The sequence below is a fragment of the Mauremys reevesii genome, linkage group 10, assembly GCF_016161935.1.
Source record: "Mauremys reevesii isolate NIE-2019 linkage group 10, ASM1616193v1, whole genome shotgun sequence".
Classification (NCBI taxonomy): Eukaryota; Metazoa; Chordata; order Testudines; family Geoemydidae; genus Mauremys; species Mauremys reevesii.
The window spans coordinates 18105186-18133142 of record NC_052632.1 but is presented as its reverse complement, the minus strand read 5'-3'; the positions used below and the strand labels follow the sequence as shown (position 1 = coordinate 18133142).

General features: G+C 44.3%; 2 protein-coding genes across 4 annotated transcripts in view; one reads left to right on the top strand and one right to left on the bottom strand.

The window, feature by feature from the left end:
- Window positions 1-61: 61 nt before the first annotated feature.
- On the bottom strand, window positions 62-27957 carry FSD2 (fibronectin type III and SPRY domain containing 2). 2 transcript variants are annotated; one of them, XM_039491576.1, is made up of 12 exons: window positions 27133-27957; window positions 26948-27043; window positions 25877-26110; window positions 20025-20047; window positions 18749-18870; window positions 15919-16074; window positions 14950-15084; window positions 13448-13601; window positions 12762-12895; window positions 10277-10409; window positions 4487-4663; window positions 62-1154 (listed from the first exon to the last, which is right to left on the bottom strand). In XM_039491576.1, exons 1-12 carry the CDS (start codon window positions 27907-27909, stop codon window positions 902-904), a joined length of 2394 nt encoding a protein of 797 aa, XP_039347510.1. In that variant the 5' UTR covers window positions 27910-27957; the 3' UTR covers window positions 62-901. The 2 variants fall into 2 exon arrangements, with proteins under 2 accessions (XP_039347510.1, XP_039347511.1); XM_039491577.1 differs by lacking the exon at window positions 26948-27043.
- WHAMM (WASP homolog associated with actin, golgi membranes and microtubules) overlaps window positions 3243-27957 on the top strand; it is a 55001-nt gene continuing 30286 nt past the window's right edge. The window contains exon 1 of one of the 2 annotated variants that reach the window (XM_039491574.1): window positions 3243-3475. In XM_039491574.1, coding sequence (XP_039347508.1) covers window positions 3290-3475 — 186 coding nt within the window. In that variant the 5' untranslated portion in view covers window positions 3243-3289. Of the gene's footprint in view, window positions 3476-10305; window positions 10402-27957 lie in introns of those variants that run through there. The other variant, XM_039491575.1, reaches the window with a different exon arrangement.

The following is a 27957-nucleotide window of genomic DNA, read 5'->3' as shown; positions in this document are numbered from 1 at the left end:
TTGGTAGGGTAACTCCCACCTTTTCCTGTTCCATTCTGTGCCCACGAAAGCTTATGCTCAAATAAATTTGTTAGTCTCTAAGGTGCCACAAGTACTCCTGTTCTTTTTGCGGATACAGACTAACACGGCTGCTACTCTGAAGCCTGGGTAGGGAATCACACCTCCCAACTCAAATGTCCCCTCTGTGTGTCAAACCTCAGCTGATGCGATCACCTCTGGAAAGGACAAGGAAGGTAAATCTCCATACCTGTTTGGACCTGGCCCTCTCTGGAGATTGCTGACAATGGAGCTAAGTGTGATGGCTCTTGTGATCTGAATTCCTCTCCACTAAGAACAGGGCTGACCCTACTGACTAATTTCCCATTGACCAAACTGCTTGTCACTGTTAGCTTGGGCTGGATTCAAACCAGTGCCCTAAAAGGAAGAGACTTTCCTTTCCCAGGATGTCAATCCCTGGAGCTATTTCCTCTCTTTCTGTGAACATACCCTTATAAGCTTGTGAAATGTCTACACTACAGGTAGGAGCGAGCTCCCAGCTCAGCTAGAAATATTCCTGCTACCTCTACCTGAGAGCATGAGCTCCAGCCCAAGCCACAGTGTGCACGCTGCTTTTTTTAGTGTGCTAGCATGAGCCTGTCCACCTCCAGCAAGGTGAGAAACTTTCTGAGCTTATGAAGCCTCTGAATGACATAGGACAGATATAGCCGTCTGCGGGCTTGATCCTGCAAGCCTTCAGCTGATGGTGCCTTCCACTGGAGTTCTGCATGCAGTACTGGGCCTTCAACTATTTGCTGAAGCATAAACTGTGTACTTAAAAGGGAGAAAGTGATTGTGGTATAGGGCTTTTGTCAATTTGTTACACAGATGTGCCATGCTCAGCAGCTGCCACTCAAGCCATAGATCATAAAAGAGTAATAGATGTGGGCATCGCAATGCCATTACGTATCCTTAGGACCCCAGGCTTTTCTAAAGCAAAACAGGGGTGCACATAGTGCTGGAAGTGACTGTTGAACGTATAAAGGTGCTGTGCAATATCCAGATTAAAAAAAGACAGTTTCCAGTTGTCGTAGTCCAGCAGGATGCCAATCCTCTTGGGGGGAATTGTAATCCTAATGTCTGGCGTTGTCCCACTGTGCAAAAATTCATATTTGTGCCTGCAAATTAAAATAGGAAGAAATGAACAATTGTCTGCCCCCTACCGCTTGTAGAGGGAAGCTGCTTCCCACAGTGTATGTACAGCCCTACCTCGTCCTCAGTGTATGTACAGCCCCGCAACACCATCCCATTCTGCCCTGCCCCACAATGTATGGACCGTCCCTCCTTGCATACAGTGTATGTACTGCCCTGCTCCACCCACAATGTACAGACTCTCTCACCCCACCCACAGCATGAACAGTCTCTTTAAAACTGCAGACGTATATAGTTGTCAGCTTCAGTCTTACAATCTTTACACAGGCCCAGATTCTCCCTATCTGGGAAAAATCAAGGTAGGGGGCTTTGACCTCCAATGTTTTTCCCCATCCCTGCTACATGTGCAGGGGTTTGGCCTCAAATGAGCGGGTGACCTGAGGTGCAATAGGCATCTGTACATCTTCAGAAGCCACCCCCATCATATAGGAGTTATGCTGTACCAGCCACCTCCCCTTCCAGCTGCACAGTAGAATCCACTGGAAGTTAATCTTGCTTAGAGCAGCTTTATCCCCGGCTCAGATCTGCAGTTGGATAGCTGCAGGCTCTGGCAAGGAGCATGGTCTAAAGAACAACTGTTGTGCTACTCCACCCCCTCTAGATCCAGCCCTATTATCCCTTGAGCCCAAGTCCTGTGGAAAGTGCTCCAGGGGACGTAGATGCTGCTGAACCATCTTCCCTGCTCCTTTGGGGGTATGACACTGCTTGCTCCTGTTAGCAGATGGAGGAATTTAGCCCATTGAGCAAAGATTGTCTAATTTAGTGGAGGGGTTGATGGCATCCAAAGTAACTAGCTCCGGTTGTAAAGCTGTATTTTCTAAATTGCATCTCTGGCTACTTGTCTCAAAAGAACTCCTAATTCAACAAGAATGGTTCTGCTGAGAAAACCCACTGGGTTCTAGCTATGCATATTCATTTACTAGATGATGAGCTCTTTAGTCATGACTCCTGAGATACAACTAAGCGTCACAAGCAAACAGCGTTCTGATTTCAGGGCTTGCTGAGTCAGGTGTTTGTAATGGAGTCAGACCTTTTCTCCTCCATTAAGTCACATTCAAATAAAGGAGACTTCCTTTAACAGTTGCTCAGACACTCGCATACCAGCCCCCTAGTGCAGAGCGCTGCAACCAGAAACACAAGCCTTTTAACAGTGTCGAGATTGAGAATACGCAGCCCTTGTTCCTGTGGGAGCACTTTGGAGTGAAAATGGGAACCATTTTTCAGTAGCAGCAGTGAAGTGATCCGGCATTTCACAAGGGACAGCTTCTTCCCTCACCACCCGCTCCTCCCAGCCCGTTCTCGAAGGCAGCCTGCTTTCCCTAAGTGTTCCCAGAAGAAGGGCCTGGAAGTGACTCAGAAAGAGCCTTGCCCATGTCAGTTTATCTTTCCCCCTAAAGTCCTTATTCATGAGATTCCCCCAGAGTCACTAACTGCACGTCTTAGCCACATTTAGCAGGGAAATCAAACTAGCCTTCTTGCAGGGGCAGAAGAGGTAATAAGTTGGGTAGGTCTGGCCTGGGAGTGAGCAGCATCCCTTTCTGTGTGAGAGGCGAGCCCAGATATTAACAGGGCGGTTACCTAGCCGGGGTCCAAATTGAGCTCTTGATCCACTGAATGGTGGTGAGCGTGGGGACTCCCTCAGTGGTGGTGCCCTGGGTGAGGCATACAGGGGGAATGCCTCAGGGAGTGCTCTTAATGCTCGCTGCAAACCAATGCAGTGTGTGCTGCATCTCCCACCTGCCCCTGGGTGCTCATAGGGAAGCAGGGGTCTTGGGAATGATTTATGGAACCTGTTTATGACTTATGAATTCTGGTTGCTATGGCAAAGTAGTTACTGTGAAAACTGCTATATCATGAATGCCCCTCTGTTGCTGTGTATCCATCACTTTGCATCACATGTCCACCAGACCCTAATGGTGGGTCATTAGAACCCAGCTACCATCCAGTCAGGATGAAGCAACTTGGGGCAGTGGATTTGCTAAGGAGGTTGCCTGGAGCTGGCAGAAGATGCTTCATCCTCTTGTCTGAAGGGAGGGGGGGAGTGGAGAGAGTGGAAATTCTCCAAGCACGACAAAGAGAGAGAGAGGTCACAAAGAAGGAGATGATAAAAGGACTTGCAGGGAGAAGACTCAGAGAGGCACACACAGGAAGTTTCGGGCAGAAGAGGGGAACGTGGCCGGTCAGAATAGGCAAGCCGGGGGCAGAAGGCTCCATGTTTCGGGGCCCAAGCCATGAACTGCAACAGAAGGACCTTGGATGGCGCCAGCCCAAAGAATGCTCTGGACCGGTGAGTAAAATGAGGCAGGGAAATGTGTGTAAGGTTTATTATTTTTGTATAGATCTGCCCGTTTCTCATGCTATTAAGGAGCAAAAATGCTGTAGATTCCTGTGCAAAGAGTCTGTATATTATATGCTATGCCTATCGTGTGCTGCCTTGAAGAGGTAAACCAGAAAAGCTCACACATTTGGGTGGATTCTGGGAGACTGCGTGTTTACTCTGTGGGGTGAGGGGGTGTCTGGGGTGGATCCCATGGCTGCAACTCTCATGAGGATGTGCTAGATAGAGGATCTCCACCCTGGGAGCATGCCTAGGGACCTCAAGAAACGGACAGTGCCAGGGCTCTGCTGAGACTCCCATACATGGGGAGCCAGCGGCTGGATCCACTTATAGCAGTTTGGTGAGTGGCCCAAAGGAGGCACCAGACTACAGCTGTGACAGCCTCCTTGGGGCCATGTTATACCACTGGAAGTGCTACCCTGGCAATGGCCTTTGTGCTCAGGAGCACTCAGTGTTCTCTCTGTGTCCTGACCTGCAGGCTTAGCTGAGGAGCAAGAAAGACACCTTGCATCTAGTTATCTCCATTAAGTGTCTCGGCAGGGGGAAAGGAACCAAATAAATTATGTACTTCTGGGTTTAGCCAAATACCTGCATCATTTACAGTCTAAATGGATCCATTACCTGGGCTGTTTCCAGTTGGGGGTTTGAATGACCTAAAAGGGGGTCTGTGACTAACTTTTACAACGCTGGTTTTGTTTGGATTTAAATGTGGGATGGCCCACTTCATGGAGAGGTGGCTGCTGCTGACTAGAACCATTAAGCAGCTTAAAAGACCTTTGTATAATGTTTCCAATATATCTTTCCATTACCAGTTCACAGAGCCAAAGATGGACGTTCACAACCACACTGTTCAATGGCTGGCTTAGGCTTTTTGTAATCTGCCCATTGCTGGATGCCACATACAGCTCTCTTTGCTGTGGCTCCTGAAGGATCTGGAGTGATGCAGCCTAGAGTGTTTACCTTGCTGGTGTGACAATATGCCTCATGCACCAGGATGAGCTGTTTGCACCCAAGTACCCGTGTCTGTGAGTATTTTCAAAAGCCACGCCGACCCTGTATTCCATATTTTCATCAACTTCCACCTCCCAGTAATGTTTCCCTTGGAATGGTATCATGCTTCCCAGGATAGCAATACATCTGGGGAAGGAAAATCAGAGCATGTGATTTTAGATGCATACCATTTAACATGCTTAAATCTTCTGCACAAACATTCAATATTTACCAATAAAAGTGGATCCAGCTGACTTGTCAACAAAGTGGGTTAGCTCCTCAGCAAGCATAAACTGACACAGCTCTCCTGAAGTCAGTGGAACTGTTCCAGTTTACACCGGCTGAGGCTCTGGCCCAGCGAATACAAAGGAAGTATTTACTCATCCTGTTAAACCTTTAAAAAGTCATTAGATGTATGTCTATGCGTTTTATAGCATACAATAAAAGTGTGTGCTGAGATCTTACAGGAAGAGAGAGAATAGCACCATATATTTTTTGGTTGTAGGCCAAATAGTAATTTGCTAGAAACGGAGTCCCAAGATACAGGTTGTACACACCGTTGTTATACCATAATGAACATGATGGGGTTTAACATACCATAACTAAAAGGCTAGATAAATCAGGCTTGTGTGAGAGACTGTTTGAGCAATAAGCTTCAGTTTCTGTTCACTGTGCATTTTCATTTCCAGCAGCACATACAGCAAGCAGCATAGAGCCAGACAAATGTGCTTTAGCGGGGTCTTGATCTTGTATTCATTGACATCAATAGCAAAACTCCTATTGACTGCAGTGGTGCAGGATCAGGCTTTATAAGAGCCACAGTTCCATCAGGGTGTTTTTTAGCTAAAAATTCCACAGGCTGGTTATTGTAGTAAAGGTAAAATCCACAGAAACCCAGGATCTAATCCTCTGGTATGGCACAGCCACCTTGTGCCACGCTGCCAGCAGAATCGAGTCCTACATCTGCTTAACTGGCCCAGAGCAGTCATGATCCACTTGTGGTCTAGAAGCAAGATTGGGACCCTTCTAATATGCTCCTTGCTGTCAGTGTAGCAGGGGACATGGCCAAGCTAACCCTTAGCTATAAATGTGTGTTTCTCCCATGCAGCCAGGGCTTTACTGTTACCTTCCAATTCACCCACCCACACACACGCATCCCAAAGTGTTAGAAGTAATGGGGCTACTTACTGAATAGGATAAGACTCAGTGTGAGTCAGAGTGGCAGACTCTAACCCCGTATTTGTATGCAGAGTAGGATGGGTGTCAAAACTGCTTCTGAATTTGTTCCCTCTCAAACTTGTCTTTATATCTCATTGGCTCATGGGGCCTTTAGACAGAGGCTGAATTCATTTGTTTAGTGCCTTTAGCAATTTGTATGTTACTTAAACTTCTCAACTACACTTAATCAAGGGCAGTGAGTCCTAAAGGGCTAGCCAGCTGTATTCAGTCTTCCTCTGGAAAGATCAATGCTGTGGCCCCCTTCATGTCAATGTCACAGAGCAGAGCTGGTGATAAATCACACAAATAAGTTTTAATTGCAGATTTACAGGCTCGGTTTTTATTTTATGGAAGTAAATTACAAAGGCAAAGGACTTAGCTGGCAAAAGTACAGAACTCAGCTGCCTCTAGGTATGATTAAAATCCCGGCATGCTGGGAGCTTAATGCATGAAGAGCGGCATAAGCAGCAAGAGACAATTCCTAGGCCATGCAGCACCTAAGCAGCAACCACTTAAAGCAATTCTGTAGTTCATTAGAAGCCCAAGTAAATGTCTCAAGACCAGAGAAAGACACTTGAAATTTGACTTCAGAGAAGAATTCTTGCTCCTGCATTTTGTATGAGTTTGGGGGGTGGGGAGGGGAGAAGAAGGGGAGGACATGCCAAAACAGATGTGCAAGCATCTGGGAACAAAGGATTGCCATAGTAATTCAGTTTGAGAAGCCAGCATGGCAAGCCCGTCTCTGATTTAGAGGGTTAGGAAATGCATTATTTGGTTTCAGATTACATAACCTTTCAGAAAAAAGTTTGCTGCAGAATTTCCTTGTAGCACTAGTGATTTTGGCACAGGAACCGTTTTCAGTATCCTGGCATAATAGAGGGTTCAGAGAGTTCACAGCAATTTCAAAAACTCAGTCTCGGAGTTCAGAATTATTAGTGTGCCAGCACCAGCGATTTATGTGCATCATAAAAGAGCCCCTAGGAGGATGTCTGAACTCCCATTCAGAATCATCGGATGGACTTTAATGGAGAGAATCGTCTAGTTCCTGGTTCCTTTACCATTGTGCCATTTAGTCACACACTCATCTATTGGCAAAAAGGCCTGATGTTTTCCATAAAAGTTCTAAGTTTTATGCTTTCTCCACCTCCAGTACTAATGCAGTATCCATACTGCTTCTGTGATATTTACCTGGCAGTGCCTGGAAATGGACTGTGTATGGCTGTAGCAAATGCATGCTTCACCTGAGCAATGGTGGGTTGGTTCTTTTAACTATAAAAAGGCCTAATTTTTGGCTCAAAATCAAAACACTGAGGTTCAAATCCTCTGGGCTAACTACTGTTCTGCACATGGAAGAATGGTGCTAGGATGTGGGGGCCCTCACATAGGCACAGGGCAAGGCACATGGGAATTCCCATACTGGGCCAGACCAGTGGTCCATATAGTCTAATATCCTGCCTCTGACAGTGGCCAGTGACACATCCTTCAGATTTGGCCTAGCACTCCGGACTCCTGGTTGGGCCATGTTGAAATGCTGAGACTAGTGTAATTTAAATGAATGCAGCTAGATTCCAGTTTTTAAAACTCACTTCAGAATTGTTAATAAAAATAGTTATTTTTGCTTCAGTTTAAGCAAATGGGTAACAGTTGGAGCCTGAATCCCATTTTCAGAAGTGACCTAGGCCCAGATCTTCAAATGGATTTAGGTGGGCAACTCAACTGAAACAAAGGGAGACAGGCACCTAACTCCTATTGAAAATTTCTAACCTGCTTAAGCACATTTGTCAGTCCTGCTGGGCACCTATCTTCATCTGTAGTTGCCTAAATACCTTTGTAAATCTGACCCTTAGGCTACTAAATTGCACCAATTTTCAATTAATCTTAGGTTCCTAAGGGCCAGATTTTAAAATGTTTAGGCACCTAAAGAAGCAGCAAAGAATCCTGTGGCACCTTATAGACTAACAGACGTTTTGCAGCATGAGCTTTCGTGGGTGAATACCCACTTCTTCGGATGCAAGCCAGAAGTGGGTATTCACCCACGAAAGCTCATGCTGCAAAATGTCTGTTAGTCTATAAGGTGCCACAGGATTCTTTGCTGCTTCTACAGAACCAGACTAACACGGCTACCCCTCTGATACTAGGCACCTAAAGGTGTTGAAATCAGTGAGAGTTAGACACCTATGTGCTTTTGAAAATTCTACTAGGGGCCTCTCTGCATCTTTAGACATCTTAATACCTTTAAAAATCTGGCCCTTATGCATCTGAATACCTGTGAGGATCTGGGCCTTAGTACCTAAGTTACTGTTGAAAACGGGATTTAGGCTCCTATGTCAATTGGGCATTTTTGAAAATTTTAGCCCTGGTTAATTGTTGGTAAGAAGCAGGTTAGGTGTTTTCCTTTCAATAGCAACAGATAAAAACAGCCCCAAATATCACCATCCATGAATAGCAAGAATAAGAACTCATAGACACATCCCTGTGTTCCATTATGTGTGAGGCGGCATTGCCATGGCAACTTTGGCAGTGTTTAGTAATAGGAGAGGGAGGGAAGGAACTCCCACTACCTCTTGAAGCCTATGAAGTGTGCAAATGTTGGATCACTATATTAAAAAAAAATCTAGTAATTATGCTAATTTTCAAATCCCACTGCTGCCGGATTAAGAGCGTATGGTTTTGAGCGGTTTTTGTGACATTCATCTTTGGGCTTTGAGCTCTGTGGAGAATTAAAAGGGAAATGAGTTTCAAAGGCAAGAGATCAGTCTACGTGCGCAAGTGTCATGCAATGAGAAGGACGATATAATTTATATAACACAAGCTGAAGCAATCACAGAGGAACTTCTAATGATACTACAAAATGAGCAGCAAGCCAAAAAATATGAAGTTCAATAACAATGTCCCTCTGAATGGCTGGGGTAGTTTTACAAAGCGACATAGCCTGGAAGCCGTTTAAAGGAGTTCTGCACTGAAAAGGGACTAAGTCAAAAATGAATGTCTGAGGGTCAGAGTCTCAGTTCCCAAGCTATGCTCAGCCTATGCATGGTGTAGAGGCAAAGGTGGCTCTTTACACTACCTATCACCCCTATTCTGGGCATGCAGGAGCGCTAACACTGAAGGGAGTTTCAAACAATCACCTTTGCGCTGAGATTGAGGGCATGTCTACACATAAGTGATCTCTCTCCTGCCATCCATCTCCACCCTCTGACAAACAGAGCTGTACCAATGCAGCTGCAGCACATGTGGTGAAGATGCTGTATGCTGACGGGAGAGCATTCTCCTGCCGACTTAGCACTGTGCACACAAGCGCTTATGTCATCATGGGGGTGGTTTATTCACACCCCTGAGTGACATAAGTTATGCCAACATAAATTGAATCAATAATGAAATTTTTTGAAATTTTCAGCAAATCGAAAAATCAGACCAAATTGCCTTTCGGGTCAAACAAAATATTTTATTTTGACAAAATCAAAAAGATTTTTTAAAATTTTGACCATTTGTAACTGTTATTGTTTTTTAAATACAACTAAAGGAGATTTTGAAACTCAAAGTTGTATCTAACTGGAAAAAAAATCAGTGTTTTGTTGTGAAAATATCTAAACTAAATGGTTTGATTTTTATTTGTATTTACTATGACAATTCTGTGTAATCCACATTAATTTACTAAATGCTTCAGTGTTGCTGAATCTGCATTTTATGCTTGAAAAAAAGTTGTGTGATAAGTTTCACCCACCGCTGGCTCTTATCAAGCTCATGGTGTGAATCACATCAGTATAATGGCCTACCACATTCCAAAGTGACTAGTGATTTTGATGGCACAATTTGAAATGCCATAAAGGACCTGATTTTCAAAGAGCAGGTGCTCAGCACTGAAAAATCTGGCCCCTCTAAGGTGCCTTGCATTTGGAACCCAAAAATGAAGGCATGACTTTAAGATTAAGCTAGATAAGTTTATGGAGAAGATGGTATGATAGGATAACGGGCTTAGTCAATAGGTCAATTAAGTGCCACACTGGTAAATAGTACAATGGGTCAATGATATGATATAACCTTTTTCCAGAGGTTATGGCTGGAGAGTCTTGCCCGCATGCTCGGGGTTCAGCTGACCGCCATATTTGGGGTCGGGAAGGAATTTTCCTCCAGGGAAGATTGGCAGTGGCCCTGGAGGTTTTTCGCCTTCCTCCGAAGCATGGGGCAGGGGTCGCTTGCTAAAGGAGTGGGTGGATCGGCTTATGTGGCCTGCTTCTAGCAGGAGGTCAGACTAGATGATCATAATGGTCCCTTCTGATCTTGAATTCTATGATTCTATGATTCTATTGGCACTTTTGAAAAATGCTATACATTATAAACACAGCGCTAAAAGAGCAATATGCTGCCCTGAGGCTTTCATTTGGCATGGTAGAAGTTAATCTCTGCCTAGATTGAACATAAAGAGGGAGATCAAGTCAGTAAGCCCTTTGAAGAGAATTTAAAATTATTGCACGTAAACAAAAAAACAACCAGCTATGAAAAAAAGTACATCTGCTGTGAGTGCTAAATTCCTATGTGTACCTTGTAAAACCGTTATCACGGAAGGACAAATCACATTCTAGGTTTTCTATTTCACTGCAAGCAATTGTTAATCCATCTTCTAGAACAGACAGCAAAGGATGGGCAGTGTCCTCATTAAGATAAAAGTAAGTGCCTACAAGAAAGCAGAATGGTTGTAATTTATTTGTCTCAGCACCTCAAAATTGCATTAAGTAATGTATACATAAACTAACACTGGGCTGGAGAGCAGTGGCTGGATCCAGATTAGGGTTAATTAGGGAACTGGAAATGGGTCAGAGGCTGATCTTGTGAGTTTCCTCCATTACAGGCCAAAAGTCACTCTGATACAGAAAACAGGCCTCATCTGGCCTCGGACCAAAAGCCAAGAGTTGGGTCAGGAACCAAGTATTAAGATGTTACACCCTCTCAGAAATATTATGGGGTGGGTTTTGACGTTCCAGTTTTGGCTCATCTCTATCATAATCCAAAAGGTATTTTAAAAAAATAATGACTTAGGAAAGGGGTTTGAATTATTCACTATGGCCTCTATCCTCAACTGCTGCCTGTAAGTACTGGTTGCAGAAGCTGCAATGGAGCTATTTGCAGCTCCCCAATCCAGGGGTCTTTTCGGCCCCTAGTGTAGGATTGCTCCAAACTAGTCCTGACTGAGCGTGGCCCCCACGGGTCAGCGTGCCAGCAGGGGATCAGCAGAGCACAATGCACTTGCTGTCTTATTCCTTGGAATGTGGAGCTAGATGGTGCACTGCACCTCCTAGGGATTCCCCTATGCAAGGAGAATCAGCTGGGGAAATCCCCAGACAGCACAAAGAGGCCAAAGCAGGGCTCAGGAAGTCACCGTAGGGTCAAGAACTTTTTGCACTAGAATCTTACGCTAGGTAGCAGGTAAGACCTGCTGGGTCACTGCCACTGACACACCAACAAAAATGAGCAAAACCGAAGCTGCCCATCCAGCAGAAGCAAAAGGCTGCTTTTTTGTATTTATGTTAATGCTGTTATAACCAGCAGAGAAAGAGAGAAACGTGGGGCCCAGTTCATTTTTGCAGTGCAGCTACTGTACATTAGTTCCACTGTGTGAAATGACTATCAAGCAACGGTAGGTGCTTCCCAGGGAACTCCTCCTATCTAGGGGGGAGAGGTTCACTGGCAATTGTGGAGAAGGCTTAGCTGTCTACAGGAACACTCAGGGCAAGGGGTACGCCAGGATATTTTAGGGAGTATGGAGGGATGGTGAAGGCTGCTGAGCTTCAGTTATTCCTAACTGGCACCATGGCACCTAGAGTTTATAGTAGGGTTGCCAATTTTGGTTGGATATTTTCCTGGAGGTTTTATCACATGACAATCTTTAATTAAATATTAATCTTTAATTCCTGGAGACAGTTTATAGGCAACTGGATGTAAGTTAGAGCAGTCCTCAGGCTACTCTAACTTGACCAGGGGCCAAAGCAGCTTTTGGCCAGCCCAGCAAAGGGGAAGTCCATAAGTAGCGTAAAACAACCTTTGTCCCTGTCTTCTATGAGACAGCCCCCAATCCTGGCACTGGTGCAGCAGGGATGCTTTGGGTCCAGGGCATGCTGGAGAAGAGCAACACGTGCTGCAGGGGTAATAATGAAAGTGTGTGTTTCATCCCCAGCAAAAGCACTTTTTGATGATAACCCAGGGCATCCATTTTCACTGCTTGCATCCCAGTTTTGTGTTTCCCGTTTCCAGTAATATCAGGAGTTTGCATAATGTAGACTTTGTGAAGGTAAATCTCTTGGCACTAATCCCACGGGAAATCAGCATAATCAGAATGCAGTTACTTCAATGCAAATACAATACAAACAACAGCATGGCAATTATTGGCATGTGTTACTGAAAGCAGACACGTGCAGGGCCAACAGACGTCAAGCGGCTGTTTGTAATTTCAAATACCTAGATTGATTTCTGCAGGTTGAAATGTCACACACTTGATAATAACATGGTTACAATTGTAGAGTAAAGGGAACCAGACCACATAATCATCCTCATGGCCAACAATAGAAATTCTGTGCAGGAGGGATTTGCGTAACTATTATGAAAAGTGCTGATTGATTGATTCTTCCATAATTCCCAGAAGCGCCATCTTTATGAGGCAGTAATTCTAGGAGTGAAGAAAAATTACCAACTAGCCCTCCTGGTTTGTCTGCATGTCAACATTTGACATGGTGTAGGTTCATGGCAAATACCCACGGTCACTGGGTTGATTTAGTCTTTCAGTAGCATTTTGAAACATCAGTAATTTTTAAGCAACAAATATAAGCCACAAATATCATTTTGAAATGTAGCGTTAAAATGAGATATTTACTATTACAAGAAATTCAGTTCACAAGAAATACCAGAAGTGTGACTAGATGCAAGAGATTTAGAGCCTGATCCATAGCCTGTTGAAATCAGTGGCAATCTTTCCATTGATTTCAGTGGGCTTTGGATCAGGCTTTTAAAGCTGATTAGAGATTTATCACAGCACCTGTGGTGTGGATAGAGACAGGTTCACTTCTCTCGCTTGGGCCACCCATGTTTACTGCTCTTACAGAGATGATATAACTTTGTCCTGGCTCCAGTTGAATTAGAGCTTCACAATTAGGAATTCCAACAATAGATCTGTAGAAAATAAATAAATGGAAAATTAAAAGATGCAGAATAAAGGTAAGTTATTTTGAAGCTATTTTCCAAACAACACAATTAAATGATTAGCTTCTCTTTAAACCTAGAACCATTTACAGTATTTTACTCTTTCCAGCTTAGCTGCTACCAGAGTGAATAGAGGAGGGGGAAATGCCTGTTTATTCAGATTTTAAAGTTACTGCACTTCACCCACATTCTAATTCCTTATAAATTCACTTTGCATAAACATTTGTGCAATCAAGTTTACTAACGTCACAGAAAGTGACTCCTCTCTTATATGGAAAGCAAATTTTAAGTCTGTTTTCTGTATGTGTTCACACCAAAATACTAATAGGAGTGGAACTTATCCAGTCAGGAAACAGGGAACACGCTCATGATTCTCCAACGCTTGTGCTGTGCATCATCCACTCGTATATTTCAGGGTATATTGTCTCATCTTTTTAACCTAAAAGTGCTTTGAAATATACTGCATGTCATATGACAGCATTGTTTCATATCCCCAAACTGTGTGATAGATGACTGACTCACTCTGTAATGATATCTCCATTCTCTCCATTTGTTAGTTTGGACAATTCAACGGTGTAGGAGTCAACAGGATTCATGTTTCCAGATTCCCAGCACACCAGTGCTGCATTTTCACAGCTTCGGCTCTCTTTTCTTTTAATGATAGGCGGTGAAGGAGCTAAAATGTAGATAAAATAGATTCTAAGCCATTTTGTTATGGGATTATCTATAAACATGCTTTGTAAATAACATTCCTGGGTTGTTTAATTTCCACAGAATTGATATTTGATATTAAATGTTAAAATCATTCATGACCTCCCCAATGTACAGAAAACTCTTGGGTAGATAAATGCCAGTGCTAGTCAGAAGCGTTCTTTGACCTGTTAAAGTTCCGATAGCAACCACAAAACAAATTGATCAGAACGAAATGCGAATCCTTGCTGGTCCAGCACTCCTGTTCTTTTTAATGTGGGTTTATCCTTGCCATTGTCCTTTATCTTCACTGCATGGATTATTAATTTAAAACAATAGAGCATCAGCCAGCTATCCTAAGGCCCTAAGAGATATTCTGGAGAGAGGACTTCACTCTAAATTGCTCTTGGGGAGCTAGATGCCAATGTGTTAGGAAAGAGAACAGCAAACCAGGGACTAAGAACATAAGAACCGCCGTACCGGGTCAGACCAAAGGTCCATCTAGCCCAGTATCTGTCTACCAACAGAGGCCAATGCCAGGTGCCCCAAAGGGAGTGAACCTAACAGAGAGTGAACCTAACAGAGAGAGAGAGTGATCTCTCTCCTGCCATCCATCTCCACCCTCTGACGAACAGAGGCTAGGGACACCATTCTTTACCCATCCTGGCTAATAGCCATTTATGGACTTAGCCACCATGAATTTATCCAGTTCCCTTTTAAACATTGTTATAGTCCTAGCCTTCACAACCTCCTCAGGTAAGGAGTTCCACAAGTTGACTGTGCGCTTGATTCTGATGCATTTCAGATTTTATGAGGCATTCCATAGACTCTACTTAAATTGCCTCTAGTCTGATAGCACTGCCTATTCAAAAGTGCTCCTTGCACTCACGTTTGCTTTTTAAAAAAAGTTAAAATTAAACCTGAGCACTCCTGAATGATCTGGATCTGAACGTTGTGGCTCTGTCTAATCACGAATCAAAATCTACTTTACTGCCCTGCGATTACAAAGTGCGGCCAGGTGGACAAAATAGCAAAAACTTTACAAACGGTGAAGAGAGAGTAGCATTGTCCATTGCTTAGATATAGGAACCAGCAGAGCTGGGTTCCATTTCTAGCTTAGCCAATACCTTGTTTTGTGTCCTTGAATGCCCATTCTTTATTATTCTAGTATAAATCAGGAGTAACACCACTGAATCCAATGGAGTTACACAGCACTAAAAGCACCAAGCCAGCAGAATCAGTTTGAATAAAGTATTATTATAAAATCCAGAGAGTTATCATTAACTTCAATACTAAAGTCACTTACTCATATTATGGTCATTAAGTACATTTACCTGTCACATAAACTGCTCTTTCACTCACTGGGCTGACGCCGGCGGTGTTTAAAGCACTGACCCAAAATTCATATTGTGTATTTGGCACCAGTTTAGTTACTGTGCAGTATGCTTCTTTCACTTTTAGCATGAGCTCTGAAATAAAAAACACCAGGTATTCATGCAGTTCCTTTACACAGACATTCATCCTTCTGAACCATGGCCCCAACTGCTGGAAAACATTGCTTTTTATTGTGCCTCTGAGCTGAGTATCACATCATTCTTCGGTCTTGTCCGTTTGACTAGCTCTGAGATCACATTGCTAACTCAGTCATGGCACAGTTGCTGGTGCCTGCATCCATCTATCCTATATGGGTACATAAAAGCATCATCTTCTGTAGCATTAATACTACCCAAACTAAACAAAAATAAATGATGGTTACTCGCCTGTCAGTGGAGTTTCTTCAGGATGGACTCCGCACATTCCCAAGCACTGTCAATTTATCCCAACAGCGGAAATGTGCAGAGGCCATTCAAAGAATGTAGTTTTCATTATTTGGATCTTGTAAAGTTTACATGGGCTTGGCTTTCCTTTCTAAACAACCCATTCCTTTCTAGACAGCCCTGTCTCAGGCCTCCATCTATGCTGGAAAATTGACTGTGCTCTGGAACTGTTTTCAACAAGCGGTCTTACAAACAGGATTAGCTAATGCAATTTTGTAACTGGGGTGGCTGGGCAGGAGGGGAGAGTTGCAGCCTATTTTTGGCATTGAGCTAAACTGCAAAATGATTGTGGTTTTTTAAGTTGCCGTGTAGATAATCTGGTGAGCTGTGCTCTAAAATACCTCAGGTTAGATCAGCTACCCATCCCCGGAGCACTAGCAGCAGCAGGTTCAGCTGTATTCACTGAAACCCTTTTTGAGACTGCTGTTGAAGATGGTTTCAGAAGCCAGTCGCTTTCTGAACTGGAGCCTACATGTCCCTTCTTACCAGCCTGCTCCTCACTAGGTGTGTCATCACTGACTTGTTTATAATATAGCTGGTAGAATTCGACAGTGTCATCTGAGAATAGGCCCCAGCATACTCTCACAGAGGTGCCAGTCGCTGAGTTGGGAGCTTGGGGATTTATCACTGGAGCAGAAGGAGCTGAAATGAAGACAGATATTTCAGTTTATGAACACGTCAGTGATGGAGAGGAACATTAAATGGCATGAGGGTACTTTCCCTCAGTGGAAGCATGGTATGTTACTATCAGAGAAAAACTAAAAAGGTACCTAGTGTGCATTGACATAGTCCTATTGCAAACAGTACAATACTAATGTTGGAACCTTTCAGAGCACATCAGCAGGGTCTACCCGGAGCTGTTAGAGTGCAACACTTAGCATGCTCTATTTACACACATACACACACACACACACACACACACACACTCTACACATTGCTGCACAGCATAGACCAGCCCCATGTTAGCACAGAGCCCTGACTCTGATTAGAGTCTACACACACTGGGCCTGATTCTACCCTCACGAACATTGGTGTGCATCATGAGTAACACCATTAAAGTCAGTGTGTAAAACTAGTGGGAATGAGAACCAGGCCCCTTAGTGTTTGGTCCAAACTCACCCACTTCTGGGGATTTGCTTTAAATCAACAAAAACATAAACCTCAGCCTACAGCAGCTCCCTAAACTTGGTTGTCCTGAGAGCTGCAGGCCCTGTGCATATAAGTTAATTTTACTCTTTGTGAAAAAGGGAGGGAAAACTGGAAGCTGTTTCATACCACACAGGATGCAGAGCTAACAGGATGAAGGATGCTGCAGCAGAGAAGTCTACAGTGATCTGCACTATTGCCTACCTGTTCTATCAACCAGGCAAGGTACGAACAAACTTCAACAGGACTTTATTTTTAAAGTGGAAACCTCTTTTCCAAGCTGCTGCTGCACCTTCTGTAACTCTCACTCTGCCTCCTCAATTCCTCCCTTCTCCTTCCTGTTTCCTGTCCTTTCAGACTCCCAACAGCCAGTGCTCCCAGTGCTAATAATTACAAGGAACATCTAAACACTATACTACCAACAGATAAAGCTTTTAGTTCCAGTATTTAGGAGCCTCTGGAGGTAATGTTGAATGCACAAACGTGAGCGAACATGTTAAATACTTGACTTGCATAATGCTCAAGGGCAAACAGGTTACATGACAAACATTTCAATACAACATTTAAAGGTGACCAGCAACAAGAAAAAAAAAGTGCCATGCCTTTTCTGACTCTTTATGATACATAAAGAAGGCCTGAAAGATCTTATTTTCAATGGGGATTTTTTTTTAATAATTAGAAAGTCAAACCTTATGTACCCTGTTTTCCTTTGTGGACTCCAGGGATGACTGGAGAACTACAGGGTAACATCAGGAGAGCAAGCAACTGAAATCTGATTAATTGAGAGAAGTGGTTCAAACTGCTTTAAACTTTTGTTTTTGTTTTTTATTAATCTCCATTTAGTACAATTTGCTGGAAGGGTAGACAAGTTTGTTACAAAGTCAGCACCACTGCTACTTCAAGGAAAAGCTGAGAAAACTCTGAACCCACTTCTCTGAGTCTTCCAATAATGTCACCCAGCAAAACTGGGGAAGACCATACTTGACAGTGTTGATAATTCTAAGGTTAAAAAACAAGCAGGAAAAAAAATCTATGACAATAACTTCCAAGCGTCTTTTATCCATCATAAATATACAAACAAACAAAATATATAAGCACACAAGCTAACTTTTTGTCCTTGCAAGTACCCTTTAAAAGAAATAATTATTCCTGGAGGAATTCTGCACCAAAAAATTAAAAATTCTGTGCACAATATTTTAAAATTTGCAAAATTCTGCATATTTTTGTCAAAATAATGCAATATAATCCAGCTAGTTTCAATTATTTTGGTAATTTATTTAGACTACAATGGATAGAGAATGGGAGTGGGGCGCATTGGAGGAAATCACAACCCCCCCCATCTAATATTAATGTAGCTAGTATTGACCCTTTTCTTCTAATTATTAGTCAACAAATATATGCAGCCATCTGCTCAATGTTACATCATAGGCAACTGAAGAGCAAATAAGGGCTGGAGACTCAAACTCACAATTTATATTGGCTACTGACCATCTCCAAAAAGGTCAGTAGAAAACAGTTCATGGAGCAGGTTTTGATAGGAATTTTTTTCAGTCCAAAAATTTAGACCTGTTCTGATCACTAAAGCAGCATAAGGCCATACTGTCCTTTACAATAAAGCTCCTTTACACCACTCTGACAATGTAAAGGAGCCTTGAAATTTTTACACCTGTTTTATACTCCTGGGGGAATTCACTAAGAACAATGGGAAAAATTCACTATGCAGGCAGGCTACTACATTCTCCTCTGCCTGAGGGAACAGAGTCTGCCCCATGCCTACCTCTTCAGAAACACCCCAAAGCCCTGCCCCTCCACACTGAGCGTGCTGCAACAGACAGAGTGTCTCTCTCTCTCTCACACACACACATGACTACCCAGCCCTACCCCCTGCACCCAGGTGGTGATTTATGTATCTACTGGCTGCTCTGGGTGCCCAAACCAACCTGTCTGCACTGCCAGGGAATAGGCACATGACCGCTCTTGTGGCTTCCCTTTGCTTCCCCATCAGAAGTCATTTTTCTGTGGGTAAGCAAAGAAATCTGCGGGGGCCCTGAATTCTACGCATGCACAGTGATGCAGAATTCCCCCAGGAATAAATAATAGGTTCCATTCAACATGACCTTGATAATGAGTTTTAAATAGGATTGAAATAAGGATCAAATAGAATGAGTACCTGCGATGGTATTAATGGAATCCATTAGTTGTTGAACATCAGAGAAATCTATGACTCTGTCTTCAAAGTCTGGCAGTGTTGAAAGCACTAAATCCATATCTTTTTTTAAAAATTCTCCCAGCCTGTAAGTGTAAAAGAGCCTAATTGCTATAAGATGATAGTACCATCCTCTCTGAGAGATCCTTCAGGCTACAACATCAGTGTTAACAAGCAGAGAGAGCTCTTTATTTTACCATTCAATAAAGAAGCTGCCTTATCTGATACACTAAAAAGAGAGCAAAGTCCTTTCTTAAACAATGTCTAGATGGTTGCATAAGACGTACCTTGGCTTCCATTTGTCACTTGCTCACATCATGTATTCAGAAATGTATTCTCAGACCTGCATAAGATTAGTGCTCACATTTTGTTATATCCAAATTGGGCGAAATTCTGCTGCTAGTTCTTACAATCCATCCCCTTGTCACTCTTGGTCTTGCACTGGTTTGGCTGGCATGCTAGATAGGGTGGTCCCATTAAGCAGGTGACTGAGAACATTTTCCCCTAAATCTCTAATTTTGAAGGAAGCAAGCTGTTGCCTCCAAAAACTGCATTCTTGTTTATTATTCATATTACAGTAACCAGGTCAGGGCCTCAGTGGACTAGGTGCTATACGGTCGTTAAAAAGACAAAGCCGACACTTTTTTCTTCTACTTGTTTTTATGATGGACTGAAGTGAATTAAAACATACATTTTGCAATTGATTTGGCATATCCCAGGGCTCTTTCCTGACCATTACTATATTTCATGTTATCAGTTTTGAGCACCCCCTGGCTGCATTTACTAAACCTCCTTATTAATGTATAAATAAGCTTGTTACTAATCTGTGTATTTAGAGAGCCCAGTTTAGGCAGATTTTGTATCCAGAGCATTTCTTTAAGACTTGAGCAATCCTATTTTTCAGTCACTGCAATCAGTTTTCTATCACTAAAGCAAAGTGACACTGATTTAGTTATGCTCTGTCTTATATATGTGCTTTATTCAATTAGTTCAGAGTCAGTTTCAAGCTGTTAAACTTGTTTTGGAGACTTTTCCAGCAGCAGTTTAAACTAGAATGATGAAAGACTCGCAGAGCTCTAATTCCTAGCGTCAGTAACATTCGGAGCATCCCATCAAAGATAGAACGTTGTCACAAAATCAGTAAATACTTGAGAACACGGGATGCCCAACGTTAGCGTTTTCAGAAGATTATTTTGGATGAGAAGGAGTGAAAAGCAAAACAAAATACTGTTGATATTACCTGTCCACCACTGGTACTGCAGCCTATAAAGAGAGAGAGAGAAAAAGCTAGAAAGTCTTCCACGTACACAGGAGCAATTTAGCTTATTAACCCAAAAGCAGACTATACAAGACCAGATTTGTCTGACTGATTTTGTTCTAAATGTTGCCACGTAAAGCTAAAGAGCTTGTTTTCTCATAACACTTCTGATACCAAGAACGAAGCTCAGGCTTACTCTTATTTTCAGCTGACCAGATCCTGAGCTAATTTGCAATAGGATTGCATGGGATGTAAATCATCACCAACCAACCTCTGTCCCCACACCTAGCTTCTACTAAATCAAGAGTGCAAAGACTTGCTATCATGCCCACAGGTTGGCTCTAGCAGGAACAAGCAGCATCTCTGAGGTGAAAGGACAATCTGTGGAGAGATCTGGATGTTCTTTGCAGATATGAAGGAAAGGTACATTTGTTGAATGATCTGTCTCCTTTTCCTGTAGAAATTACAATGCCCTCCACTCCCTGTGATGGACACTTATTTGATGGAGACTGAGCACCACCCATTAATATAAGACAAAGCTGCCCAAATTTTGCCTAACTTAGGGCAGGCTCATGATTTTCCAGGAGTCTGAGGGCCACTCTGATTTGAATTCAGGGAGGCAGGCTGTGGCCATTCTCATCTATAATATAGAGATGCAGCCAGTGGAGAGTCCAGGTCACAGCATGTGCTGCTCCATCTCAATCTGAGCAGCATGCCTGAACCTGTTGGCTGCAGGAGTTTGTGATCAACATCTATTTCCTCCCCTCAGGGCTTGGCTACACTTACAAGTTGCAGCGCTGGTGGAGGCTTTCCAGCGCTGCAATTAACACCCCGTCCACACTTGCAGGGCACAACCAGCGCTGCAACTCCCTGGTTGCAGCGCTGGCTGAAAACCCATCCCGGCAGGGGTATAAGGAGTGCAGCGCTGGTGACACCAGCGCTGCTCAGCAGGTGTGGACACTCACCAGCGCTTTACCTGTCCTCCAGGGAATAAGGAGCTATCCCAGAATTCCTGTTCAGCCACTCTGCACATCAGTTTGCACTCTACTGCTCTTGCCTCAGGTGACCCGCCCTTTAAATGCCCCGGGAAATTTAAAAATCTCCTTCCTGTTTGCTGCAGCCAGGTGTGGAGTGCAATCAGTTAATCAGTTACAGGTTACAGGTAACCATGCCTCCACCAAATGAGCCCCAGCATGGAGCACAGGTGAATTGCAGGACCTCATCAGTGTTTGGGGTGAGGCATCTGTTCAGGCACAGCTGCGCGAATTACGATATCTTTGAGCAGATAGCAAGGGCCATGCTGGATAGGGGCCATGAACGGGACGCACTACAATGCAGGGTGAAAGTTAAAGAGCTGCGGAGTGCCTATTACAAAGCCCGCGAGGGTAATCGCCAATCCGGAGCTGCTCCCACGACCTGCCGTTTTTACAGGGAGATGGACAAGATACTTGGGGGTGACCCCACTGCCAATCCCAGGGTAACGATGGACACTTCTGAGCAGGCTGGGGGACAGGAGGAGGCTGCGGGGGGGGGAGAAGAAACCGCGAGTGAAGCTCCTGGGATGGGGGAAGAAACCGCAGATTCCCTGGAGGCATGCAGCCAGGAGCTCTTCTCAAGCCAGGAGGAAAGTACCCAATCGCAGCAGCCAGCAGTTGCAGAAGGACAAGCAGAGGAGCGGGGTACCGGTAAGCGGCTTTTATTTTCTGGGTGGAAATGTTTCTGGAGAGGAAGGGGGGTTATGGATGCATGCATGGCAGCGTCTAGATGTGGAATAGCCCGTTGATGTGGTCTATCACGTCGCGGTAATCTGCTTCAGTTATCTCAGCAAAAGCTTCATCCAGAGCGTGGGCAATATGCCTGCGCAGGTTTATAGGCAGAGCCACTGTGTCCCTTGTCCCAGTGACGGTGACGCGTCCGCGCCACTCTTCGGCCAGTGGGGACCATTTCTGAACACAGGCACGCCGCATAGGGTCCCGGCGGAATCCACATTGCTCTAAAAGAGCCCCGCTGTTCCCTAGTGACTGCAGTAGGGAAACATCTTCCAGGATTAAGTCCTGTGAAAAATGTTGGGAGACTCTTTAGTGAAGAGATAGGAGATAAGATCACCCTGCATCTGCATCTTCACTCAACCCCTCTAGCACTCCAGATTACCCAAGCAACCAGCTCCCTCTCACTCAAGCCCCTCTTCTCCCTATATAAGTAAACACTCCTCACTCACCATTTCGTGGCTTCTGTTGTGTTTTCCTTTGGGATAAAGAATGCAAGTGAGAACTTGCAAGTGAGAACTCCTCAGTGTAACAATTCATGTCTGGAGATAGTGGATACAATGCTGCCCGTGTTAAATGTTGTCATTTTTGTGTCTACAGTGACCTTGAGTACTGGACTGCCCAGATGTTCAACATCACAGAGGCTTCAAAATTTGAGAAAAATCCCGAAAGAGCAAAGAGGACATGCTGAAAACTGTTCTTCAGCACTCTGCTACAGAGAGAAAAGAATTGAAGGAGTGGCGAGAGAAAGAAAGCAGGACCCGCAAGAGAAATGCAGTGGCCAAGAGGAAAAGCACGGAGCGGCTGCTAAGCATCCTGGAGCGCAGCGGAGTCTATAGAGTCACTCGTTGCCATGCAAGCAGAGCACTACCGTGCTACTCCCCACCCGCCCGTCCTTTGTGCGTTGTGCCCCAATGTCAGCTCAAACCACCTTTCCCCAGCATCCAGGCTCTTACCACCACCAGCTGCCTCCAACACCTGTACGTTCCCCAACCAGCCCTGATACCTACCACCACCCTTACCCTCTGCATTCAACCCCATCACCATGCAGTATATGAACCCTGAAGTGCAGGATTCATTAAACAGCAATCCAGACATGGCATATGCAAACTTGTGACTGTACAGTTCACCAACCCACACCATTGCCCTCTTGTGTTAATGAAATGTTGTGTGTCTGTCTGTCTGTCAAGGAAGTTTTTCTTTTCAATAAAACAATTCTTGGCTTTGAAAACAGTCTTTATTATAGCAGATAGTGAAAGATACCTTAGCCCAGTAAAGAAAGAGGCACTGCAAATCATATTATTATTATGGATAATAGAATAACAGTGTAAGCAGTGCAATTCACTCCCATGCAAGGCAGCAAACATTACTGTTGGCTTTCAGCCTCAAATTCTTCCCTCAAGGCATCCCTAATCCTTGAAGCCCTGTGCTGGGCCTCTCTATTAGCCCTGCTCTCTGGCTGTGCATATTCAGCCTCCAGGACTTGAACCTCGGTGGTCCATGCCTCACTGAATGTTTCACCCTTCCCTTCACAAATATTATGGAGGGTACAGCAAGCGCTTATAACCGCGGGGATGCTGCTTTCCCCCAAGTCTAGCTTCCCATACAAACATCTCCAGCGAGCCTTTAAACACCCAAAAGCACACTCCACAGTCATTCTGCACCGGCTCAGCCTGTAGTTGAACCGGTCCTTGCTCCTGTCAAGCTTCCCCGTATAGGGTTTCATGAGCCAAGGCAGTAACGGGTATCAAGGATCACAGTGGGCATTTCGACATCCCCTACTGTGATCTTCCTGTCTGGGAAAAGTCCCTGCCTGCCTCTTCCTGAACAGGCCGCGGGTCCGGATGATGCGTGCCTCATGCACCTGTCCGGGCCAGCCTGTGTAAATGTCAATGAAACGCCCGGTGATCCACAAGCGCCTGGAGAACCATAGAGAAATACCCTTACGATTAACGTACTCTGATGCCAGGTGGGGCAGAATAGGAATATGCGTCCCATCTATCGCCTCCACAGTTAGGGAAACCCATTTGTGCAAAGCCATCCACAATGTCCTGCACGCTCCCCAGAGTCACGGTCTTTCTTAGCAGGATGCGATTAATTGCCTTGCAAACTTGCATCAAAACGATTCCCACGGTCGACTTTCCCACACCAAACTGGTTCCCGACCGACCGGTAGCTGTCTGGATTTGCCATCTTCCAGATTGCAATAGCCACCCGCTTTTCCACCGTCAGGGCAGCTCTCAATCTTGTGTCCTTGCGCCGCAGAGTGGGTCGAGCTCAGCACACAGTCCCATGAAAGTGGCTTTTCTCATACGAGAGTGCTGCCGCCACTGGTCATCATCCCAGTCTTCCATGCCGATGTGATCCCACCACTCAGTGCTTGTTTCCCGGGCGCCAAAGCGGCGTTGAACGGTGCTGAGCATTTCCGTGAATGCCGCAAGCACTGTAGTGTCGCAGACAAATCCATATTGATATCATCGTCGGACTCCTCACTGTCACTTTGGAGCTGAAGGAATAGCTCGACTGCCAAACGTGTTGTGCTGGTGACACTCATCAGCAGAGTCCTCAGCAGATCGGGCTCCATTTGCCACAGAAATCGCGATTCACAGAGAGTAACAGAAAGACACTCACAATGGCGCCAAACGCTGCCGGAAAGAGTGAATGCTGGGATGTGAAGCGATGCACCACGGGGCGCTGGCAAACAGGAAGCGGAATGACCCGCACACTTCCTTCCCCTTCCCACAATACTCAGCGCCAAAATGGGACGAGGTGCTCTGTGGGATAGCTGCCCACAATGCACCTCTCAATACAGCGCTGGAAAGTGCTGCAAGTGTGGCCACACTGCAGCGCTGGTAGCTGTCAGTGTGGCCACACTCCAGCGCTGGCCCTTACACAGCTGCATGAGCAGCGCTGTAACTCCCAGCGCTGCAACTTGTAAGTGTAGCCAAGCCCTTAGTGCTACATGAGGGGAGCATTCTGACCACAGAAGAAATTGAAAAAATGGCTACTAGGGCTAATGCAAAACTGCTTTGGGCTATTCCCAATGAGGCAGCAGAAAAGGGGAATGTCAGAGCATGAAAAGCACCTCAATAGGCCAAATCAAAATGATCAAAATAGAAAAGATCCATGAGGTGGGGTGGGATAGTTCAGTGGTTTGAGCATTAGCCTGCAAAACCCAGGATTGTGAGTTCAAAGCTTTAGGGCAGGATTTGGGGATTTAGTTGGGGATTGGTCCCCCTTTAAGCAGAGGGTTGGACTAGATGACCTCCGGAGGTCCCTTCCAACCCTGATATTCTAGGTTAGACTTCAAGTGATATATGGTGTTATGTTATGTTTTGCAATGTCCAGTTCTGAAGTTGCTGCTGCTGTGCTACAGAATTGTTTCCCAGTCCTCCCCCCACAACCCACACACACCAATCATGGGACAGTTCAAGTTAGAGTGATCACTCATCAACTTTGAAAATTCCTGTTATCTTCCCAGAGGAGGGGCACCTGTCAAAGAAAAATATTTCTCTAAGTTGCTTCAGTGGCAGGTTTCATTAATCATTTTGCAGGAGTCCCTCGTGTGTGCAGTTGGGGCCTCCTATTTAACTGCATATTTGAACTTCCTGGCAAAATGAGCAAAACAAAGTGATGGGAAACAACATCCTACCGATGCATTAATCTGCCTCTGCGAGCCCAAACTAGAGCTAGAAATTTAAGACTGTATGCAGCAATGAACACTGCTAAGCACTTCAAATGTTTCTTACATGGTTAGACCTGGAGAACAAACAGTATTTTCTCCAAGTCAGAATGACACTCATGAATCATTGAGTTTACCAGTGACAAACCTCTGCTGATGAATGTTAGTAATGTTGAACTTCTTATGACTGAGTTAGTACCATGTGCAAAGCACCTGGAGCACTGACATCATCATAAACATAGCAGGTAGAGTGCATGACCAGCTTTGAATGTTCTATGGAAAGTCCATCACTCATGATCTTAATGCTGGATCCTTCTACTCGTGACTGGGCAGAATTGTGAGGAAACAGACCATGTTTAAGGGGTCTTGCCAGTTTAATTACTTTACCTTTATAAAATCAGCTTTCTCCTTGTCCTTGCACATCTCTTGAATTGTTTCCATCAGCTCCTTACAGGTGTCAAGATTTTCTCCACAACTGACCAGTTGCCCATACAAGGTTTCTAGCTTCTGTTTCTTCTCTTCCCCAAGGCCTTCTACCTTTTCTTCATATCTCTGAGTTAGGGTTTGCATCACTTCATTGTAATGCATCTCAAAGTTCTGCTCTTGGCGCCCAAAATTTTCCTGGAAGGCATTTGGGTTTTATTTCATTCATCAAAGCCCACTGAGGTCAGTAAGAAGGAAAATCTTACTAATATCAAACCAAAGTGATTGTTACAACTAAGACAATCTTGTTACATATAAATAGTTACTAGACTCTGTAATATTATCATTAGATTATAAATAATGACCATATTTTATAACCATTTATTAAGCTCCCTCACCCCCCACAAAGGCACTGGGGATGCTAGACATTCATGCCAGATATAATACAAACATAGCAAGGTGTAATAAAACAATAGTGTGAGGAATAAAAGCAGCCTCTAAACTAAAACCTAGAAACACGAATAGGTGCACATTCCAGTTACAATAAGTAGGTATTTCCACCTATATATTTGCACTGGGGGTAACCGTAGCACCCCATTGGGGATTCATGCATTCACTCTAGGGGAGCTGAGCAGCTAATGCTTATATCCTCACGCTCCTGAAGTGGGGGGTCCAGTGGGAGGGAAGATTTAAGTGCAAATCTGGGCTTCCTGGCCAGCAGCTTTTTACTGTTCAGGCAGCGTGGCCTGGCTGTAGCCACCGTCCACTACCTTGTGCTACTGCAACCTTATTCTACTCAGATTTTCCACTATCGGGGCCAGGCACCCTGGGATGAGCTGGAATAAGCTAAGATTGAATCTAGTCCTTGATATACTGCAGTGCATTGTATCATGTTGCATTTTGTGCACGGTAACCATGGCCTCTATTGCTGTAATTACTCATCCTGTATAAAAGTGAACACTGCAGTCTTGTCAAAACAGCTGTGTACTCAGCTGGTCCCACACTGCGGAGTTAATCAACGAGCAAATTGCTCACCTCTACAGTAATGAAAATTTCCTCCAAGTGACTGGCAAAGTTTTCCATTTCAGTAACCTGTTCTTCTAATTTACACATGTTTTTCTGAATCTCCTCCTACCAAACAGAGCATCATTATTAATAGGCGTGAACACTATTTAACAGATATGCAGAATAATGGAAGAGACCATGTGGATTATTCTTACCTTTGCACTTTCCACTGCATTGGAAAGCTGGGTCACCTCATGCTCCTTATGATCGCCAAACAATTTGTCAAAGGCTCTAATTGGAATCTTGCAAGTAGCACAATAAATATCAGCAGCTTCCTCTTCACTGTTTGGTTGAATACTCTGCTCATCTTGCCTGTCATCACTCCTAAGCTCTTCTTTGGAACTTGCATGATTATGCAACTCATCATATGCTTTCGCATTGTGTAGGTGTTGAGATTCATCTTGAGAATCCTTGCCAGGAAGTTCCTGTTCCTCTGTGCTTTCCATGTGTTCTTTATGCTGAGAGCCGTTTACTGGTGAACTGCTCTTTGGTGCATTATATATGGAGCCATATGATCCCGCTGCTACATCTTCCTTGAGAGCTGGTGTCTCTTTGCTCTCTAAAATCCCAGCTGTAGCTATATTCCCACCAAGAAGCTCCTGATCTATTTCTTTATCCTCATCAAGTCCATATAGCTTTGTTAGTTCATCAACTTCCTTTTCCAAGTCATATGCACTTCGGTCAGAACTGCGAAAATCTTCCCCTGGCCCTGTTGACACTTCACTGGTTTCGCCTAGAACCCCATCTCCTCTTCCAGCTGGCTCTTCAGGAAAGATTTCTAATCTTCCCTTTGATTCATAGAGATCCATGTGATAAAAAGTTAAGCCTTCAGGCTCATTTTCATTAGATTCTGGAAACATCGTGGATGCTGATGGATCAGTGGCTGGATCTAAAGCTGCTGTATCACTACTGAAAACAAATTCATTCTCCATTGCAGTGGCAGGGCTGAATGCCAGCAGTACTGTATCCCCAGTAAGGCC

Coding starts and splice junctions, on each gene's coding strand:
- FSD2 (XM_039491576.1), bottom strand. CDS start 27,909: ATGGAGAATGAATTTGTTTTCAGTAGTGATACAGCAGCTTTAGATCCA. Junction 26,111..26,947: donor AAATTTTCATTACTGTAGAG/GTGAGCAATTTG, acceptor AATGCCTTCCAG/GAAAATTTTGGGCGCCAAGA. Junction 12,896..13,447: donor AATGGAGATATCATTACAGA/GTGAGTCAGTCA, acceptor TATTTTCTACAG/ATCTATTGTTGGAATTCCTA.